This window comes from Lynx rufus, unplaced genomic scaffold, assembly GCF_022079265.1.
Source record: "Lynx rufus isolate CCGP_SWC_20201006 ecotype Redwood Valley unplaced genomic scaffold, mLynRuf1.p SCAF_7, whole genome shotgun sequence".
Taxonomy (NCBI): Eukaryota; Metazoa; Chordata; class Mammalia; order Carnivora; family Felidae; genus Lynx; species Lynx rufus.
In genome coordinates, this window is record NW_025814889.1 from 41,424,038 (window position 1) to 41,446,136 (window position 22,099).

Consider the following 22,099-nt stretch of genomic DNA (forward strand, 5'->3'; position numbering starts at 1 on the left):
GATTTGGAAAGGATTGGAGCACAGAACTCACAACTGGGCCAGTTAGATGACAGCTGTCGTCCCAGTCAGCTACAGAATGAGGACTCTTCCTCATGAGGACTCATCCTCCATGAGGATGGAAAGCAATCCAGTGCACGACAGACTGCCACCACACTGGGAGACAACTCAAAGCACATAACCTAATAGTGGCGTTAGTAAAATCGCATTATGGAGATTGTCACCCCTCACAAATTCTTGATAATTATCAATGCCGCAGGGCAGGGCTTTAATGATACAAATTTTCAACCACCTAATTTAGACCAAGTATGTGAAGAAGGGTAAGGTGAAACCTCAGGTTTACTACTGAGCAGGTGGTAAGATACAGCAGTTGGATCTAGAAGACCACTCTGTCATGTCCCTGGATAAGCAATTTAATCTCTGTGCCGATGTCCTTCTCTGTGAGAATAACAGTACCTACCTCATAGAGTTCCTGCTACGAATGAGTGTGAATGAATCCTTAAAAAGAGTAGATTCTGGTTCTAATACTTGTGGTGAAGATAGGACGGTCAGGGCATTTTCAGCAATTGGTGAGAGCAGGGGAAAAAAGTAACATTCAGGAAGCTAACACACACGGACATATTTTGTCATATGGGATACATTCATTAGTGCCACACCACAGATTGAGATCTTGGACGTCCACCCAACAGACTAGCCGAGCCCAAAACTTAAGTGGGCATCATTTCATTGACTATACAAATCCCACCAGGTAACGAGCACAGTTCCCCAGCCGTACACAGAGGACAGCCACACCGTTGGGTGTTGGGCGCTTTGTCACTTTTTCAGAGCTTAAAGGTTTTTAATTCTCAAAAAGGAATCTTGGAGGTGATCTAGTCCAATCCCTTTACTTAATGGCTGAAGCTTCTTAGTCAACACTGGTTGGCGGTAAAGCCAAGGCGAAAGTCCAGGTTTCCTGACCACATTCTGCTCAGCACTACAACTGTCCTGCCTCGCTACTCAGTTCTGGTTATGGCTTCCACCACTGCAAGCCTACATATATGGATAGGATAATAGATACATGTATGTACACACATTGCCAGTTGGAATTACAACCGAGCCCAGTGATGCTCAGGCAGGAGTGTAGGCCCTTTCAAGAGGGCATGCTTCCATTTCTTTGACAGGGAGCTTCGCGGTTTTATTAACACGTGACTGAAACCTTGCTGTCACAGACTTAGGCATCACAGTCCCCTTGACAGGATCTGTATGTAGAAACTCTCATAAACCAAGATTTCACTTGAATTATCAAAGCTGTGCCCTTTTACACTAGGGGACACACACACAGAGCCTCATCACACAGCATTCACTCTTCACAGACACACAGTGTAAATCCTTAGTACTGTCCTTGAACATTTCCCCAGATAGCTTCTTCCCATGCTCGCTCACATCAGTAGCTCCACTGCCTCTGATCCTTTTACACGAATTTATTTCTATACAAGGTTCTAAAAACACCCCTTGGTTTGTACATAAGTTTTTTTTTTCTTCATTTTAAATTGCTTTATAACAACTGATTTCCTGATTTTTTTTCATTTTGTCTTTTCTCTGAAATCTGCCATGATTTAAAAACAAACAAAAAGGGCAAAAGGAAATAAAAATGCCGTTGGCCAGAAGACAGGGTGGAGAAAAACAAAAAAGACAAAAATAAACAAAACATCAAATATGAAAATTCTGAGAGATAATGCATTTATAAACACAGAAATGGTTACAACAAAGATGGCCGTGATGAGTGGGTATATATATATATTTATATATATATTTATATATAAATCCGTGTCCGGCAATTGACCGTGGCACCTAGGGAGCTAAGTCCAGTCCTTGTGTTTGCCCTGAACTCTCCCTTCTCTGCAACACCCTTTGTTTTGGGCTTTCATAAAGAACACAAAGCTCCCACAGCTCCTCTGGCTTTGGGACTGGGAGACCGAGTATAGGGCCTTGGCTGGCAGAGAAGGGGAGAGGCCCCAAGGAAAACCATAACCCACACTTCTAAGCCACCCTTGACCATTTTGGGGATCTCTGGCCCCTTGGGGACCACATCTCAGCCCTTGCCCCTTTACAAATAAAGGGGGTCTGACCCCCACTGAGATCTCCCTCTTCCAGCATTAGGTAGGAAGTGAAGTGAGACCATGAGGGGAAGACAGCTCCCGCTCATCGGGGCGTGTGAGAAACCTCCGTTCTTTTGCAGGCAAGAATAGAACAGGAGGCTGGCTGCATTTAGGGCTCCCTTCTCTCAGAGATCTGGGAGGACCAGCCTCTAGTCTTCCACCAGCCCCAACTTTTGAGGATTATGAGGGTAACGAGAGGGTAAGTGCCCACACTGGAAACGTTTCTATGAGGTCATAGCAAATCCCTCCCTTGAGCACCAACCCCCAATTTTGAAAAGCTATGCTTAGAAGGGGAGGCTGCTGGATTACACTACCAGCTCCTTATTCCTTTGCCAATCAGGAGGGCTGATATTCCTTTTGAAGAGGAGTTGAGAATAAGCATGGTATCCTGTGTAGGAAGGCCGTGCCTGAGGCCCAAGGAGATGGAGGCAAGGCCTGTCAAGGAAGAAGACTTTTCCCACCAAGAGAAGTTGGAGAAAGAAGGGACCAGAACTTCTTTCCCCTCTTCCCAGTGGGTGGCAGCACAGGTCTCTACGAGCTGGCCAGGTGCTCCACCTGGATGGTGCTGGTGGTGACAGTGAGGCAGATGTCCTTATGATGCTCCGCCGTCTTATAGGGGGTCAGGTCAAAGGAACACTGGGGTGGAGGGTTGGGGTTGCTGTCCCCACCACCCCCACCCTGGGGGGCTGCCCCAGGGGACTGGAAGTGTGGTGGCTGTGGCTGCTGTTGCTGCTGCTGCTGCTGCGATGCCTGGGAGGCCTGGGCTTGAGCCTGGGCTTGGGCTTGAGCCTGGGCCTGGGCCTGGGCCTGGGCCTGGGCCTGGGCCTGAGCCTGGGCCTGGGCCTGGGCCTGGGCCACCGCCGCTGCCGCTGCCGCTGCCTGCACTTGTTGCTGGAGATCAGGAGGGTTGTGTTTGCGCATATGTTTCATAAGGTACGTTTCCTGAAGGAGATGTGAAAAAGAGTTGAGGGATTAAAGAGAAGAAAAGAGGTTACTTATAACTGGCATCCTGGGCTCTTACTTTACTTCAAATAGAGCCATACTTATACGGGGACATTCTGGAGCCACGGGCAAATTCTCTCCAGAAGCCTCTTTCAGTGTTCAATACTGGGCAGAAAGGAGAGGGAGACCTTTGGAGTCACAGGGGGCATTCAGTTGGCACAGGGAAAGCGTCATTTTCTCAAAGATCTTTGAACGGAACAACTTTACCACCTTTTCCTGGAGCCATTTAAAAAATCTTTCTCCCAAAACTGCAAGTTGCAAGTTGCATTATTTTGCCTTGTATTTAAGTAAAATTAAGAATCACTGCTTAGCCAAAAAAAAACAAAAAAAAAAAAACAAAAAAAAAAAAACAAAAAAAACGAAACAAAACAAAGAATCATTGCTTAGCAATCTTTCTCTATAGGCTTAAGAGCTCAGGCATCCCCCTCAATTCCCGAGCTACATGTCTGTGTCATTTCTGTTCTCTTTATCGATTCCGGTTAAGTTGGGAGCTAGGGAGCAAGCATATTCAAGGCAACAGCTCTTTATCCAGAGAGGTGGGGTGAAGTGGACCATGGTCTCACAGGCCCAGAGAGAAGTAAAGGGAAGGCACTGCGCACTCACCGACGTGTATGCCCGACTACAGATAGTGCAGGTATACACCTTGGCATGCTTCACCGTATGCGTAGATAGGTGCACCTCTAGTGAGGCTGCGTCCGTGTACGCCCGGTGACAGTTGTGGCACTTGAAGGGTTTATCTTTGTTGTGCTGCCGCCTGTGGGACTGGGAAAATGGGGAAAGAATCAGGATGAGGACCTTGGGCTCTTCCTTCCTGCCTCTGTGACCTTAATGGAAAAGCCCCGAGCTGGGTGTCAGCCTTCCAGATTCTCTTTCCATTGGAAGGCAATGCAAATTGCCTTTTTTTTTTTGTTTCTTTTTCAGGGAAAAGAGTGAACAGGGGAGGTGCAGACAGAGCGGAACAGAGGATCCGAAACGGGCTCTGTGATGACAGCAGAGAGCCCAATACAGGGCTCGAATTCAGGAACCGTGTGATCATGAGCCAAAGTCAGATGCTAAACCGACTGAGCCACCCAGGCGCCCTGGGAAGCTGCTCAGTAAAACTTGAGGAGTTACAGGCAAAGGGAAGAGGTGTATGTATCTCCTGCAGCACATTCCAGGATCCTGGAAAATGAGAAGGATGGCTATACTGGCTCCACCGGCCTGGTGGTTCCCAAAGCGAAGCGGAGGGGACACTAGGGAATACCAAGACTTTTCCACAGGGCCCCCAAAGTCAAAACTGCTTTCAAAATGATAATAAGACTACGTTGGCCTTTTCATGCTCATTCTCTCATGACTGTACAGAGATCACACAATGCGTGATGTCATGAAGACTGAATGCAGCAGGAAGGTAGCCATCTTCTGGTAAGCTAGACACTAAAAAACATGCAAAGTGTAAAACGATGCCATTCTTTCCATTTTGGGGGAAGTGGGCGTATGTTTGGAAATAGGTTAATGTTAGTATGCAATGGGTTTGTTATTTTTAAATTAGTCACTAAATATGCTTTCAAGTTTTTCAGTTTTACATTCTCTGTACTCACATCAACAAAAACTCTTTGGGTTTCCCAATAATTATTAAGGGTGTAAACAGGTCCTGAAAAAGTTCAGGAACCACTGTACTAGTCAAACGGCACTTTGAGCCCAGTGTCAGACATAAGGCCTCATGTGGAAGGTGGAACATTTACCTGCAGATTGGAGAGCTGCGTGAAGGCTTTCTCACAGCCCGGGTGTGCACATTTGTATGGTCTGTCACCGGTGTGGATTCTGCATAGGATGAGAAAAGAAGAAAGGGAAAGGAGGTCAGCAAGGCCACTCAGGGATCAGTTCCTTCACAAACCTCCTCAAGGTCACGCCTGCCCTCCTACAGGAGTTCAAGCTGGGTTTCCAGGAGGTCCCAGCCTCAGCTCCTCTCTGACACGGATCACGCCATAGTGCCTGATCTCTGCTCACTGCCTCCATCACTCAGTTCAAGCTGGGCTCCTCTGCCGGGGGAGGAGGAACCGGCAGCGTGGCAGCCAAGAGATAGGCAGTCCCTAATTTGGCATACAAGTCAGCGACTATAGTAGCTGTCCCTGATGAATGTTCAAAAACATATGGTGAACACACTGAAAAGAAACACAGAACACTTCTTCCTTGGCCCCCACAATACAACCAGAAGCTATGCCCTCAGCCTTGAGCACCACTCCCAGAAAAAGTTCTGGTGTCAAAGAACATCAGAGTTATGCTAATTATGGAGAGCAGCAGTGATATTAATACTCATGGAAACTCCTTGGGGCTTTTCCGAGTCCAGCCCCCTAACGGCAGGAGATGCCTACTTTAGTACCAATTTGACCTCTTTCCCAAACACTACAGGGCCCTCCACTGAGATGAGCCAAGGACTTGAGGGTCCGTAGACACCTGCTACTTATCGGGGACTTCAGAACTATATTTGTGACCAGCTGCTTTTCTGGACCTCCAGTATAAAATCTTGGAAACATCACAGGACGAGTCTGTCTCCTTGTGAGGAAAGCCCGACTTCTCCTCTTCGCAAAACAAGGTATCTGACCACTTTGAGAGGGATCACCACGTCCGGAAACAGCCAGGTGAGAAGGCCTCTGGCCAGTAAGAGTTTTGGATTGCAGTTCAACTTGAGATACTGATGAAGGATGTCATCAACTCTTCCAGGTGGCAGGTTCACTCCCTCCTAGTCACTCCAGATTCATGGGACAAACAGTGGGCATCCTTATGAAGCAGGAGCTTTTTCATTTCATTTGCCGGTTCTCTGTGATCATTTCAGACATGTTTCGTTCTGTTCTCTATTCCTGGCATCCCTCAGAGCCTTGCTTATTGCCGTAGGTGTCACCAGGCTGAGACCCAGCGAAAAAAGTCTGATTACATTTCCTGTTCATACATGGTGCCCTAAGGGCTAGAGGTATGGTCTTCTCCAACCAAATGCCCTTGCTTCGGCATCCAGGAGAAAATCTTGCAACATGTGCGTATTGGTGTTTTCGGGGAGAGAAATGAAGGCAGAAGTTGTCTCTGCTCCAGCTGAGTCTCTTCCTCCCATGTCACACAGTCATTGCATCTCCCCAGCGCAGCTTGTGCCCCAGAAAGGTTCTCTCGAGCATCCACTCCAGGGTTGTTGTTTCTTCTTCTCCCAGGCGCCAGTCGTATGCTCCTCCGGCCAGGTCTCTCCCCCGCCCCCCGCATGCGGGTTGTTGTGTGTGTCCGGGGCGGGGGTGGGGAGGGCATGCCAGCGGGGCGGGGGCAGTAGCCCGCCACTCTCCCTTACCGTGTGTGCTGCTGGAGGTGGGAGAGCTGGCGGAAGGCCTTCTGGCAGTAGGAACAGTTGTAGGGCTTGGCCCCCGAGTGGATTCGGAGGTGCTGGGCCAGGTAGGAGGTGTTGGCGAAGGTCTTGGAGCAGTGCGGGCACTTGTGGGGCTTGATGGTCTCCGTGTGCATCTTGGAGTGGATCCTGCCGGAGAGGAGAGGAGAGGAGGGAAGGGGGGAGGAGGAAGCAGTTCGACACCACGGGCTCAGCTCTCTGCTGGGTGAAATGATGTTGCTTGACGGATGAGAGCACCCCCTCCTCCCTCCTCCCAAACATACTCCGGCCTGGAGAGGCTAATGGCGAGGACACCCAGATCTAGGTCGCTGCTGATCTTACGTCGGTGGCTAGAATGGCAGTGAGGTGATGCAGAGCCGCGGCCCCTGGCTCCTGGTAACCTTAACGGTCTCAGTCTTGTCAGCCCTCTGCTTTGTTCTAAGCTTACACACTCACCACATATACCCTGATTCCAAACAGTACTTTCAACAAAGACCAAATACCGCCTGTTCCCCATGGACCTGAAGTTGAATGCACACCTTGGCTCTGAACTGAAGCATACAGTATAAGCAGGGCCTGCTCTGCAGAAGATTTCCAAACACAGACAAAGAGAGAAACCACAAAAACCGTTCCAGACTTTGGGATTGGAGACCACAATTTCCCAGGCCCCTGCAAACTGCTAAAATACATAGTTTATTTTTCACAGACAGTAATGAGAGTGAACTGAGGCTCCCAAAGGGCAAAGTCACAAGGGAAAAAAGAAACCACGAGGACAGAAGAGAAGGCTCAGGCAACGTGGCCTTAGGGTAAGGGGTCTGCAGCCGGGTGACGGGATAAAACCAAGAGCAGCCTTACCGGGTGTGCTGCTGGAGATGGGAGAGCTGGCGGAAGGATTTCTCACAGAAGTTACAACTGTAGGGCTTGGCCCCTGAGTGGATACGGATGTGCTGGGCCAGGTAGGAGCTGTTGGCGAAGGTCTTGGAGCAGTGCGGGCACTTGTGGGGCTTGGTCTCGGTGTGTGACTTGGAGTGGATCTGCATCTCCGACTTTGAGTAGAATGTCAGTGAGCACATCCGGCACCTGGGCCAAGCGAGGGCAGCGGTTAGAACCTTCCCACTGACAGAGCACTGCTGAACCCTCCCTCCACTTCCACAGAAGCCAGCCTATCTGATCTCTCTTACTACAACTATGTTGTAAGGCCCCTGAGGGGAGGATCTATTCTACTCCTCTTTATAGACTAAACTAATACAGACCCACACAATACAAATATTCAGTACATGTCTGCTGAGTGACTGGACTCCCTAAGTGTGTACGGAAACAAGAATTCAACCAGAAAAGACAGGAAAATCTTATTATCGGCTCTAGGCTGATGTGGATTTCATCGGGCCAGCAATATCAGCTAACTTCTGTTTTCCTTCTGCCTGTAACTTTATTTCAGACTTTAAAAGAGAGCTCCTTCCCCCAACTTCCCATGCATAAAGTACATCTCTCAGGTATCTCTCAAGTTCCTGAGACGATAATGAGGACAAACTGACTACATTCCCCAGAAGGGCTTCTCTCCTGTCTCCTCAGATAATTGTCTTCTCTCAGATTCTCTCCTACTTCCTTTTTGCCAGTGATTCCTAGAGGGATAGGGGTGGAAAAGGATCAAGATTACATGGAAGGGGCTTTTCCAAATCATATACATCTGGCCTCCACTGTGCATCTGATGTTCCACCGACCACCACCATCCCTGAGCCCCTTGGCGATAAAGTGAGGGAACCGCTTTTACAAAGAGCTGAGGTTGCTGTTGGGAGTGGGCTGTAGCCCTCAAACACTGAGAAGGAAAAGATTTGTGAAACCCTGAGCTTCCATGCCAAACCTTTCCTCTTCCCTAGCACATGGAGCCCAAGTCAGCACTCGGGGATAACATCAACAGCAGCTGGTACACTTTCCCCCATCACCTGGTTGGTAATCCTTCCTGTTCTGACATTGCCCAACAGCATCAAGTAAGGAGGCCTCTGAGCAGGATAAGCCACAACTATTCAGCCTTTATCGAGGAAGTGCTATCTGTGTGTGAGCTGGAATGCTCTCATTCCTAAACAACCCCGCAGTGCACAGTGTGAGCTGGCAGAAAGGGCAGCACCTGGAAGCCAGGCAACTGGGGAAAAAGTCCCTCTGCTTTGGTTCCTCCTCAACTTCTCCCTATAATCAGGGCTGGGGATGGCGCAGAGTGATGGTTTCGGCTTTTTTTCGGATCCCAGGAGAAATCTTTAGAAAATAACTGAGATCACGACTAAAAAGAACTCTGCATTCCTCAGAGGAAAAAAAAAAATATCACGGTACTTGGAGGTGTGGCTCCTGTATTAATGTTTCTACTAAAATTCCAATCCTTAAGGTCAATTTCTATTTCCCTGGTCACTTGGTAACTATGAAGGAAATCCAATCCCAGTTTACCAATCCTTGGCTGTTGTTTGGCTTGCCCAGCCATTATATGGGTGGTGGGGAGGTTCTGTTTATAGTTAGTATGGCCCAAAGGACACAGCCAATGTTAGTCTGGACACCTGGGCTCTACTCAGTGTTCGATTACAGGCTTGCTCATCAATCTAGACCTCAATTTTCTGGTCTGTAAAATGGAGAGATAAATATCTGCCTCCAGGGCCAGCAAATATTCAGAACAAAGGTAAGCCAAGTGTTCTCTAATAATTCAATTGCACTAATGTTAACATACCAGTGCTGACGGATGAGCTCATGCTACTATACATTTCACTGAAGTCAGAAACTGGACACATTGTCACTTGAGGGGAACAGTACTGAAGATACAAAATAATTTCCCTTGGTTGCTAAAATTCCTCAGACAAGTGGAACAACACGCACCATTTTAACTCAAACACAAGCTCATAGTTTGTGTGTGAGTGTGGAACACACAACTGCACCCTTAGTATGAAATTAACTATAAAAGAGAAAATAACCCTCTTCATCAAAGTTCAACTAGAGAAGAATCCGCAAAACTTAAAGTCATAGACAACGGACTGGCAACAAAATAAGCCCTCTCGAAAGGTAGAAGGTACAGCAACGATCAGAGTAATGAAAATCATAGTTGCCATTTGTTCTTGTGCCTGATACTGCGAGGGCACCACACCAGTTAGGCACTTTAAACACACTGTCTCCACTCCTCACAACAGCCTAGCAAGCATTATCCCTGTTTTACAGAAAGGAACATGAAGGCTCAGAAAGGTTAAGTAATTTGCCAAAGGGCAAACAGCTATTCACTACAAAGCTATGATTCTAACCTAATTTTAAAGATTCCTCACACTAGAGGTATTCAAGGAGAGGCAGACTGTCATCTGCCAGGAATGTGTAGAAGACTAAACTACAGGGAAGGAACTGGATTAGGTGACCATTAAAGTATTTCCAACTCTGAAATGCTATGAAGCCAGATAAAAGAGTCCAAGTCTTTTAATGCAAGGTGTTGGGTAGCTGGAAAGAAATCTGACTTAGGAGTATTGTGGCAGTGGGCAGTTAGCAGGAGGCAGAAAAGCTACCACCCCTTATAGCTAGGTGCACAACTCCAGGGGGCACCATTCACATCCAACATACTAATGGGGCCCTTCTGGAAGCACACAGTGCAATGACCTTGTTCACAATAACAACTGAATTACCATCCCATTTTTTCCCTAAGATATTCAAAAATAATTTCAAATACTCTTGATTTTCCCTCAAAAACACATGATAGATGGGGGCCATGACTGATCTTCCCATTTTACAGATGGGAACAAAGAACTAGAAATAAGTTGACTTGCCCAGACTAATAGAACCCTAGTCCAACAATACTCAGTCAAATGTCACTGACCACAGGAATGAATGTGGTTGACTCAAACATGCATGGAAATAGGGATTTTTTGTGATTAAAAAGACTGCTTTGAAAATTCAGAGTTCTGAGTTTCTGAAGAAATTCCATTCACCTAGAATATAATTAGGCGCCCTTAAATTTCAGTTTTCTTTAGTCACCTGGGTGTGGGGCCTCTCAAGACTTCCCAATACACTGAGAGTATAGAAAATGCTACCAGGACTTCCTTCCAATTGCATATTCACATTTCTTCCCATAGACACACTTTGGGAAGTCCAGAAATAGCTTTAATGTGGTCCAAAAAATAAGCAAGCAAAAAAACAAAAACAACAAACAAAAACCACAAAACAACAACAACAACAAAAAAAAACCCTTGACAGAATCAGAGGACCCTGATCCATGTGCAAAGCAGCATAGGATGTCAGGGACCTAGCCCATCAGTCTTACAACGACACACTTTATATAGGTGTATCTCCATGTCACAATGACCTCACTTTAAGCAAATACATAAAAATCCGGATTTATATAAAATAAAAGGGATTTTCATTTTATGAAATGATATATAGAAGATGCTTTTAAATGAATCAAACTTGTCAGATACCTTTATAAAATGATATGATGTAAACATTTTCCAGGAACACTTTTATTGTATAAGGTGGGATACACCTGTAATAATAAAGCTGCAATGAACTTTCAGATTATGGGCTGGGATTCTGCAATGCTCAATACTTTCTACATAGCAACTCCCCTCCTCTTCACTTACAAAGAAGAACTTAAACACTCTGTAGTTGTGGCTACTCTCCACAGTAGACGTATACAGCAGAAATAAAAATAAATGCTAAATGACAACTATTTCTTAACTCTTTCTTCTGAAGTTCCCAACATTTCAAATCTTATCTGATATATACTCCCAACAAATGGGAGGCATAAACAGAATTCTCCCCATTTTACAGATGAGGAAACTGAGGCCCAGAGAGGGGGAAAGGACTTGCCCAGGGTCACACAGCAAGTTCGTGGTGGAGCCGGGAACTGAATCCATGAGCCCAAGGCTCTGTCCATTTCCTGTGCCGCAGTTCCCTTCGCTCCTAAAATGGGAACAACATTGCCCATCTCGGTACACTAAGGACAGACCCAGTCTCCCAGCCATGCATATCTGCCCCTGTCTGCACCAAAGCTGTGACAGTGGTTATCCCACTCTGTACACCGGGACCAAATTTCCCAAACCCACTAGGGCCCTTGATAGTTCTCAAGGGGATTAAAAGACTTGCAACTTTCAAAGGGCGGGGAGTCTACCTCTGTAATTATTTTCGTATAGCACCACATGCAAACAGAACACTTTTTTGGCAATGGACAACTTAAGGGAAGTCCAGAATCAAAATGACTTTCATGAATTAGAAAGTGAGCAAACAGGCACTTTATAAGCATATATTCCAAGGGCCAAAGGGTGATATCTTATTCCTCCCACCTTTTTATAGAGACCCCTCCCATCATCCCCACCATGCAGGGTCAGTGCTTAAATGTGGCCCAAGAACCAGTGGATGGCACACAGGTTAAGGTCAGGGGCTTTTCAGAAAAGTTTCTTAGAAAAATAGGAATGGAAAATGCAGAAAGCAAAAAGGAGCTGGAGACAGAGTCTGAAAGCCAGCCTAACACCTTACCATAAGAAAGAAACTCCATTATGTCATTCAAAAATTAGTCACTGCTGACTACCCCAAAAGGGAAGGAGTAAAATGGGTCTGCATCCTGGGGAAGAGTCACTCGAGAAGTGCTAAGAGCCCCACTTTCCTCCCCCACAAGAGAGCACCTGACATGCAAGTGGACCTGAGGTGGAAAGCTGTCAGCGTGGAGCCTGATCCGGGGCAAGACACAAAGGGGTAGGTGAACTGAGACCGTGATCCTTGCCCCTCACTGCCCTGGCTCTGACTCTTACCTATAGGTCTTGCCGTCTTTCTGATGGTCATCGTCATCCTCAGGGGAGAGGACATAAGGGTCATTCATCTCAGGCAGCCCTGATTCCAGCATCCGCTTCTTCTTCCGGCCCCGAGGGGGCTTAGGAGCCACATTGCCACCTCCACCACCACCTCCGCCTCCTTCCTCTGTTAGGGTTGATGCTACCTTCTTGGAGAGGTCAGGGACCACCTGCAGGGCTTGTGAGCCAGGGGGAAGAGCTGAGACAATCATGGGAGCCGAAATGGGGAAGGTCTGAGCTGATGAGGCTGTGGTCACAAGGGAGCCTGAGGGGGACGTGATTACCAAACCCGGACCTAGGATTGGGAGAAAAAGGAGATGGTGTCATGTTGTCCAGTCCTGATCCTAATCCTATTTAATTTCCCCCCAGATCATTGTCTAATCAACCCCTCACCACCGCCCCCCCCAGCCCAGAGTATATAGGAAACCCCAAACCCTGTAGAAAAATAATGGTCTCCTAACCCCTGTCCCCACCCCACCCCCAGTAACAGTGAGATTTACCCCTTGATTGACTCCCTTCTCTTCTCCACCTCTGAGAACAGGAGACTCCTTGATTCAGAGAAGGAAAGAATGTCACCTCCTCAAAGGCAGGGACCGCATCTTCTACTTCTTTGTATCCCCCACAATGCCTAGCACATTGCTAGGCACACAGTAGGCACTTAATAAAAATGTGATTGAGTAATCAAACACATATCCCACTCCCCATGTCCTTGGAGCCCTCCAGCCTGGGGTACTGATCATGGAAGATCAACACCTCAGATTGGAGAAGAGCAGAGTGGCTCACCAGCAGTCATTAGTCCTGTAGACGGCACAGGGACCACGGTGATGTTCTGGGTAACGGACGCCTGGCTATGTGGGGTCAGCTGGTCTGACTTGGACTCTGTGTCCATACTGATGCCTGAGGGCAGGGACACGGAGGCAGGCACTGTCAGCAAGGTGGGGTAGTGGGGTGGAGCCAGCCCACAGCCCTTCTCCGGCAGCAGCTGATCCTTCATCTTGTTGATGAACATCGTGTTCTCAATCTAAAAGAAAAGGAAAGGGGAGGCGAGCGGCCTCTTCAGAAAGAACCTGATTTTGTCTGTTCCCCGAGCACTTTACGATGTCCGTCCCCCAAGGAGTAAATAGTTCATATCTTTGTGCTTCTAGAGAAGCCAAAACAGAAACACTAGAGTTCTTGGTGGTGGGGGACCTGGTGAAGCAGCACGTGATTTATCTTGCTTCAGTCTCCACAGTACTAGAACTCACTACTCAAAAGTTGAAAAAAGTACATGATAGGGAAGGAGGAGAAAAACACCACCACCACCTACCTGTCCTGAGACTGTGGGGATAGAAGGCCAGAAGTACGGGTTAGAATTGAAGTGAGATTCTTCCATTCTACCTGAAGAAAGAAAGAGAGATCACATCATAGGGAGGAATAAATCTGAAGTAACCTGGCAACCGAGAAGGAGACATAGGAGTTCCTGACCTCCTCTTCAGGACCTGACCACATGGCTGAGAATCTGCGGTGAAGATCTCTGGATCTACCATATTAGTTCCAGAGAGCCACTCAGCATGAAATCCAACAGAGCCTATCCTTCTCAAGATGCTGGTGGAAGAACTTAAACACATCTCGCTTAACCACAGAATGTCTCCCATTAGAAAGAGACTCAGTATTACTTTTCTTTGGTGACAAAAAGAGGAGCTGAAGGCATGAGCAGGGAAGGGATGTACCCAAGGTCACACAAAGCAAATCACTGACTGGCTAAAAAACAGTCGGGGTACCTATCCCCGCTCTTTTCCTTTATCCTTCAAACATAGCTTCCTTGGGAAAGAGTTTCAACTGACATACCTGTCGTTCTACACAGCTAGGCTGGAACACAAAATGCGCAGGGGAATTAAAGAGCAAAATTGGCAGGAAATCACAACCAAGATATTTTCTGAGTACCAGATGCTACCTGGGGACCATGCCCCACGGATCCCACCAAGGTCCAAGAACACCCACGGTGCCACACTGGGTACCACACATGCGAAGCCAAGCAGTGAGAACCTGGAACTACCAGTTTAAAAGAGGGTTCCAGTGCCGGGAGTAGCAGCGCCCCACATCTCTACCTACAGGGATTCAGAATAGGGACAACAGTGCACCAAAACACATACACAGTACTAGACTCCTGCTCTGTATATCTCACACATGATGCCTCGAAGCGTTCAAATTCTTCTCTGTATGTGGATGATAATTAAGCTAAAACTTTGGGAGTGAGGAATAAGCAAGAAAAGTAATCCTCAGAATCATGATGGGTACAGAACCTAGGCATCCCACTGCTCATTTTCCCACTCTGATCACTTCTCCTAGCAAGACCGTATGTTAACTGCAGTTATTCAAGAGCAGCTTCCCCAAATTCTGGATCCAGCCCAGCAGAAGGCAGGTGAAGAGGGAGTAAGAGACTGATGGAATGGGGAAATGACGAACAGTAAGAAGTAAACATTATCGTCATGCTGCTTTTCGAACCAGAAGCAACCAAGATTCAGGTGGGAAAGAAGGACCTGTGGCTTACAGCCATGGGGGGGGGTCCTGCTGAGGATGTTCTGGAGGCAGATAGATACCAGAGCTACTAAGTGCTAGTGGGTACACTGGACACAGAAACAGGTTAGAAGTAGATTAAGGAAACTAAGAAAGATCTGTAACAAAGGAGGAGAAACAGAACGGACATCACTCTAGACGTAACCCCATTCCTCATCCTTCTCCAGAAATCTCATCACACGTTTTGCTCTATTAAACAGCACTCTCAATGTTCATAAAACCTATAAAGGGAAGCACTACTGAATTTCAACCTACTCTTTCCTAAAAAGTAGCAGAGGAGAGGAATGCATCAAATCTGACTACAACTTCACACAAACAAGGCTCATTATTAACTGATTTGAGGATCAACCCCAGACAAATCCTGCTCCCCAACTCATAAAACACATCAGAACAGTCTCCAAAACAGGTGCTAACCTTTTCCTTCCAGCATTAACTTTAGCATTAACTTCCAGCATTAACCCAGGTCCTTCTTAGGCAACAGAAATCAAGAAATGATAGGGGCGCCTGAGTGGCTTAGTTGGTTAAGCATCAAACTTTGGCTCAGGTCATGGACTTGCAGTTTGTGAGTTCGAGCCCCTCATTGGGCTCTCTGCTGTCAGCACAGAGCCCACTTCAGATCCTGTCTCCCTCTCTCTCTGCCCCTCCCCTGTGTGCACACGTGTGCTGTCTCTCAAAAATAAATAAATAAATAAACATTGAAAGAGAAATGACCAAATCATGGTTTCAGGGGATCCAATCTTGCCAAGCTTTTTGGGAAGCAGAGATCACATCTTGGACCTACCCATTGTCTCGAACATAGGACTCATCACCCAGTAAGCAATTCTGTATTTAGTAAACTGAAGGACACTGGACTCTGTACACACAGATTTTGAAAACAATGCTAGGGGCTCAAACCATAACCCACAACCCCCATCTGTCTAACCTTCAAGCTGAGAGAAATGATACAGAAAAGTCATGACATACGGTGGAAATGAAGTAGAGAATTAGGCTAGAGAATAAAGAAAGGAGGATCTAATTATAATTTCCCCCTAAAAAGTCAAGGAAGTAAACACATTACGGATGTGAAAATTTAGGAGGCAGGAACTGAAAGCCTGAAAATAATATCTTCAGATAGAATTCCTGCATACAACGCCCCTCCTCACCAAAAAAGATTACATCCACTCATATTGTCCTACAAGTGGCTCAGGAGAAAGTTTCTGAGGGAAATAGACCCTGCAGGTTCTTATAAAGGGGACATACAAAGTGATGTGGAGGACAGGACAAGGTCAACATCACCATCAACATTTATTAAGTGCCTATTGTGTTCAGGGCACTGTTCTAAGCACTTCACAACTATCGTATCATTTAATTACCACAGCAATTCTATGAAGTAGGTACTGTAATCCCCATTTTTCAAATGAAGAAACTGAAGTCACAGAGTCAAACAGTAAATATCAGAGAAGAGATTTGAATGCAGATACCAAAGAGCCAGTTAAGAATGGGGGTGCTACAAGAGACCAAACCCTACAACTAAAGTACATACTCTCTGATATTATGACTTGATGCATCAATTAAAATTTACAACACGTCCAGGAATGGATTATACATTTTCCATGTAGTTCTCTATAAATGTTTCCAAAAGTGGAATTTTGGTAAGAGCAAAATGTAGCTAAAGATGATAGTTTCTGTTCACAACCTGTAAGACTTCACTTGGCCATTAAGATAACTGATTTTAGAATGATGGAATTGGGAGGAGTCTGGGTGGCTCAGTCGATTAAGCATCCAACTTCGGCTCAGGTCAAGATCTTGTGGTTCATGGATTTGAGCCCTGCATGGGGCTCTGTGCTGACAGCTCAGAGCCTGGAGCCTGCTGTGGATTCTGTGTCTCCCTCTCTCTCTGCCCCTCCTCTGCTTGCACTCTCTCTCTCTCAAAAATAAATAAACATTGAAAAAACAAAACAAAACACCTTAATGATGGAATCAGAGTAAAAAGAACAGACCATCCAGAGGGATAAACTGAATAAAAGATTCCTCTGCTTCCCTGAATACCCAGTCTGTCCCTCTGCTCTGGTTCTTAAGAGAACAAAACCGAAGATCAGAAAACCACAGCTGGTCCTAGGACAAAATGATAAATGTGCCTTGTGGGCTTCTGATAAATATGTCCACCCAAAAGAAGGGTACATGGAAAGTTCTGCTCACCCAACTAGAAGCAATATTTGCCTGCAAAGGGACATCTGAGAAATGCTATACTACTGGTCTAAAAAGGCTGACTTTAGATCTCTGTATTCCTGAAATGATATCAAATGGAGAGCCAAGAAGGCTCTTGCCAGAATACCATGTAAATGGCGCCCCCGGGAGTTGTGTAACAGGGCAACAGGTGCCAGATCACTCAAATACCTGTTTACTGTCCACTTTACCAATTAACCTCTTAACTTTCTATCTTTCATGGAGGAACTCTCCCCAAACCATCCCAACATCCAAGCAGGTATATACCAACATTCTTAACACCTGAAGAAGCCCAATGATAGTACAGGGAAATCTCATTTCTACATAGAGTGCCACTTTTGATGATTATGCCAACATTTTAATAATAATAAAAACTCGTTTACCCACATTGGGAAGGAAGTGAAAGTCTTTTATTATAGACCCAAAAAACAGGAAAGAATAAGTAGAAAGAATGCTGGCAGATTAAAAATCTGAGTTCTAATTTCAATTTTACTATTGCACTATACCTCAACTATTCTGTTAATATAAGGTTTACTACAATTAAGTTGGATGGTATTTTTTTTTTCAGAGGGTCAGAGAACTACATATTTCTTTTCCAATCTCAGACAAAATCTCAAAAGCACCAATGAGGTGCAGAAAAAAGACGTTAAGTAACACCCATGAAACGTTTAGTAGGACTTGAACTCTTGCACCAGAGCTTTGTCCATCTGTCCACCCTTCCATAGTGCCACCCGCCATCCAGAAATAAAGATGTCACTGCCTGCAGCATGTGGTTTTTGGTAGACCTGGTTAAGACCACCATCTCTTTCCTGGTACTTACTACATTCTCTACAATTGTTGTTTTTCAAATAAAGCACAGCATTTCCTCAGGAAAGCAATATTCTCTTAACAAACTTTTACAAAATCTTGAAAGACTCGTGCCAACCAAGTGTAGTAGCTGGAGAATGAACCTAGAAACTAAGACTTCTGGAATTTAATTCTAGGTCCCACATCAGTGCTTGACTCTGAATAATTTATCATTCTACTAAGTTTCTATCTGAGTAGAGGATAGAGGAGAATAAACCCCTTAAAACAAATTCCTAAGGTATATGGTGATGGGAGGCAGTTAAAAAAAAAGGGGGGGGGGGTAAATAAAATGCTTTAAAGTGTTCCTGAATGGAAGAGAGTTAGAGAAATACTTCCATGTGATGAGCACTACCAGTGACAATCACTGACAATTACATAAAAACCACATAATGACAAAGGTACTACCCAAAAGTATCATATCTATACCCTACAGCTTAGTAATCATCAACCAGAAGCACAAACAATAGAGATGCAAAGAACAATCAGCTCAAATTCAACTACAGAAAGAACTTGACTCAGAGATCTCAGACACTCTAGTGAGAAAAACTGTCCCAAAAAGCACAATTGTAGATAGGCTGCAATATTAGCTAACAACTTGAAGAAACACAGACAATGACTCCCCCCCCCCCCCCGCCTCAGTAAGGAAACAAAATCTCTTTCCTCCAGTTCTAAGGACATTCAAGAAGGACCATCCCAATAGAACTTGGGGCCTTCCTACTACCTGTGAACTCTTCCAAGTACAAAATAAACCAGAACAGGTTTATCCCAAACACACCAACAGGACCACTACCACCCCACAGCTGTCAGTCTGAGCCAGCAACTTCTATCCTGGGGACTGCTGGACCAATGGTACTTTATTTATTTTATAAATAAATAAAGTGGGCAGGGGAAAGGGGGCGGGGCGGTTGGACGAGAGGGGATATGCACGTAATATTTAATCATCAACTTGGCTCAGAAACCTATGGGAAATAAATTTTATAAACCAGCCTGCAATCGGTTCTTAGAAGACACTTCTATGAGCTTGGAACTCAAACTCTTTTGGGTCTCAACATTGTCATTTTCAGAGTACCTAACACACTATCCACATCAAGCTTCATATTTTGAATTCTTGCAGACCTAGTTCTGGAGTCCACTCCATACAACCTTATCTACTTTACTTCAAACTACCCACAAACCACGTTTTTTGTTTTTTGTTTCTTTTTTTCCTGAAAACTTCATCCTGACACACCAAATTAAAATAACCCTGTGTCACAGATTCTAACCACTCAACAGAGCCACCCGAAGCACTCCACTGCGATATTGAGAATATGAACCCCACGCTAAACTCAACTCTGCTTGTTCCAAATACAGGAAAGCAATTCCGTAAGCTTTACGACAAGGACCACACTGGAGACTGGGGCCCATTTGTCCCCAAAGCAGAACAAATTTCTCCTCTGGACACAATGTAACCCCGCTTAGTGATTTCACTTGAGCATTTCATAATTCATCTCTGAGTACTAGTGGGAATGGATGAGATACAGTGCTAGCTTTTTACGCAAAAACTTCCTGGGTATTGTCAGGAGATAATTTTTCTCTCCCAGCTAACATCAGTATTACAATTGCTATTACTTGAAGAATTCTGTCACAGTGTCCCCAAGAAGCCCATTTAATCATGACCCCTTCTCCCCCCAATCCAGAAAAGCCATTAAGCCAAAATTGTCTTACCCTCTCTCTCTCTTCCTCCTGTCGTCTTATTCCTTCTCCTTTCCAGGGCTCCTGAACTTTCTGTGAACAAATTGTCTGGGTTACAGGGGCCAGTAAGGGTGCAGCCACCTGAGAACTGCGAAGAACCTCAGGAATTCTTGGACTGTCAGCAGTTAGTCTGGAAAGCAGGCGGACCCCCAACCAGCAATCCAAAGATGCAATCGTATAATAAGGAGTGTAGTGCCACCCACTATGTGGATACAGGGAAATAAATCCAATTCTCAGGAACTAAGATGAACTCTATCACCAGTGCTTGGGTTCCACTCCTGGGCTCAGGCACTGGTTCTTCTTCGTTCCACAGGGCCACAGGTAACCAGGGGTCAGAGAACAGAAGAGGTGGAAGAAGAGAAGGGCCCCTGCCCCTGAGGACTGGCTCAGAAGGCAAAGCTGAAGACTAGGGGGATGCACAAGCCCTTGTGTCAGGCACAGTGCCAGTTCAGGCCCAGCCACTTCCTCTGGCCTCCCCCCCCACTTCTGCGAGGACTTCGCCCCTGCCTACCCAAGGCCTTGCGCCAAGAAGTACCTCCCTCAGCCTGCACAGTGGTCTATCTACTGAAGACCCCAGCTGTTCCCAGAAAACCTTCGCTCCCCTGAGACAGCCCCTGGGAGCCTCCTCCTGATGTCGCCCCCCACCCCTTCCTCAAAGACCCTTCTTTGGGACGTCCCTCCTTCCCCTCCAGGGAGCTGAACTCTGCCACCCACCAGACAGACACCCGCCCCCTAAGCCCCCCCATTCCTCCCCATCGCCCGCTCCTCCACAACCACTTCCGGTTCCGGGACGGACACACATACAGTCACACCGAGGACCCCCCCCTTCCACGCCCCCCCAAGGAAAAGGGGAGGGGGGAGGAGCAGAGAGCTTGGCGCGCGCCGGCAGCAGCGGCGCGAGACTCACCCGGCGGCGACGGCTGCGGCGGCGCCAGAGCCTGAGCCAGAGCGCGGGAGGGGCGGCGTTTGCTGGGAAAGGAGGGAGCCGAATGGGGCGGGAGGACCAGCAGGGGGCGAGGGGAGGGGGAGAGCGCGAGGCGGTGCGCGCGGGCACGCACTTTCGGCGCGAGACAGACCCACACACTCACACGCACGGAATGCGCGCGAGACACCCGCAGGGCGGGGGCGCAAGGCAGTGGGTGGCCCCCTCCCTCCCTCCCTCCCCTAACACTCACCCGGAAGTGGTGCTGCAGCTCGTGCTCCCGAGAACCCCGATTCCTCCACGCCCCCTCCCTCCCTCCCTCCCCCCACTGGCTCAGAGTAGAGCTGCGGCGGAGAGAAGGCGGGAGCGCCGGAAACGAAAAGGGGGGGAGGGAGGGAAATGGCAATGCAGGGGGGGCGGCAATGGGAAAAGGGGGGGGAAACGCAAAGGTCGAGTCACTTCCGGGAGCGGCAGAGCACATCCGGCGCTGCCCGCACTCTGGAATCCTCAGGGCAGAAGTTACGACTAGTAAGGGCGGAAGTGGCTTCTGCCCAGCGACGCGGTAGAGCCCTGTGTGGATGTGACGTCACAACGGAAGCGAAGGCGGGTTCCGTTAAGGGCAGAAGTTGAACCTTCAGAACTGCGGTCCCGGGCTTCCGGAAGGGACTTCTGGGGAAGTGGGAGGGTGGAAACCGACAGGTTTATGAATTATGCATCAGGTACGAGAGGAGGTAGGAATTCTTAAAACACTATGGGTCCGTTTCCCTTCCTTCAGCATAGAATAGGCTGATATAGGAAGTTACCATTATTTTTTGTTACACTCTTAAGAATGTCTCCATGCTTTGAATATGCCGGAAAGGATAAGGATGTGTCACCTGTTTTCTTGAGGTCCCTACTTAGGCCCGAAGAGTAACTGGTAACCTCTCCCTGACCACATCACGTACTCTTGGCTTTGGGTTTCTATGTTCTTGTTGCCTTCGTCCACGTCTCTATCTCCTCACGCTGCTTTACTTTTAAATATTGTACTCGCCACCACCTGATATTATATTGTTTGCTGTCCACCTCTTCCCGTTGGAATATCCGAGTCCGTGAGGGCAAGGGCTTGTGAATTGTTCACCGCTGTATCCTCAGAGCCTGGCATTTAGTGAGTGGTCAGTAAACGTTTGTCGTCGCATAAATGAACACTTACTATGAACTCTTTAAGGAAGCCTTGCCGGATTGCTTGAACGTATAAATGGTTCCCTTTCTCTGAATTTCCACAGCATTTAGTCTTGTACCTTTTGTTACTCTTTTAACTATTTCGTATATAGGACTCTTCAGCAAGCTTGTCAGCTCCTCAGGAAAGAAACGGTCTCCTACATGGTATCCTTCCCACTGCTTTGCTGAGAACATAGTAGATGCTGAAGAAATATATGCTATTTGAGTAAATGAATGCTGCCTCCAGCCTGCACCCTGATCTGACCAGAATCCCCCTGGGCTGAGCTCTATTTTGACTGCAGCAGTTGAAGTCCCTCCTATTGACAGCAATAGTTCCTTGCTTAGAAAGCAAAATAACTCTAATAGA

At 46.8% G+C, this 22,099-nt stretch overlaps 1 protein-coding gene across 10 annotated transcripts; it reads right to left on the reverse strand.

The window, feature by feature from the left end:
• Nucleotides 1-1,699: 1,699 nt before the first annotated feature.
• Nucleotides 1,700-20,983, reverse strand: ZNF384 (zinc finger protein 384). Of its 10 annotated transcripts, XM_047065749.1 has the most exons (13): nucleotides 20,789-20,983; nucleotides 20,521-20,582; nucleotides 19,587-19,646; nucleotides 13,582-13,652; nucleotides 13,059-13,296; nucleotides 12,776-12,823; nucleotides 12,237-12,570; nucleotides 11,299-11,391; nucleotides 7,333-7,557; nucleotides 6,445-6,627; nucleotides 4,859-4,937; nucleotides 3,741-3,899; nucleotides 1,700-3,077 (listed from the first exon to the last, which is right to left on the reverse strand). In XM_047065749.1, exons 4-13 carry the CDS (start codon nucleotides 13,645-13,647, stop codon nucleotides 2,667-2,669), a joined length of 1,836 nt encoding a protein of 611 aa, XP_046921705.1. In that variant the 5' UTR covers nucleotides 13,648-13,652; nucleotides 19,587-19,646; nucleotides 20,521-20,582; nucleotides 20,789-20,983; the 3' UTR covers nucleotides 1,700-2,666. The 10 variants fall into 10 exon arrangements, with proteins under 10 accessions (XP_046921705.1, XP_046921706.1, XP_046921704.1 ...); XM_047065750.1 differs by lacking the exon at nucleotides 20,521-20,582; XM_047065748.1 differs by lacking the exon at nucleotides 20,789-20,983 and having other exon boundaries at nucleotides 20,521-20,726.
• Between the last annotated feature and the right edge of the window lie 1,116 nt (nucleotides 20,984-22,099).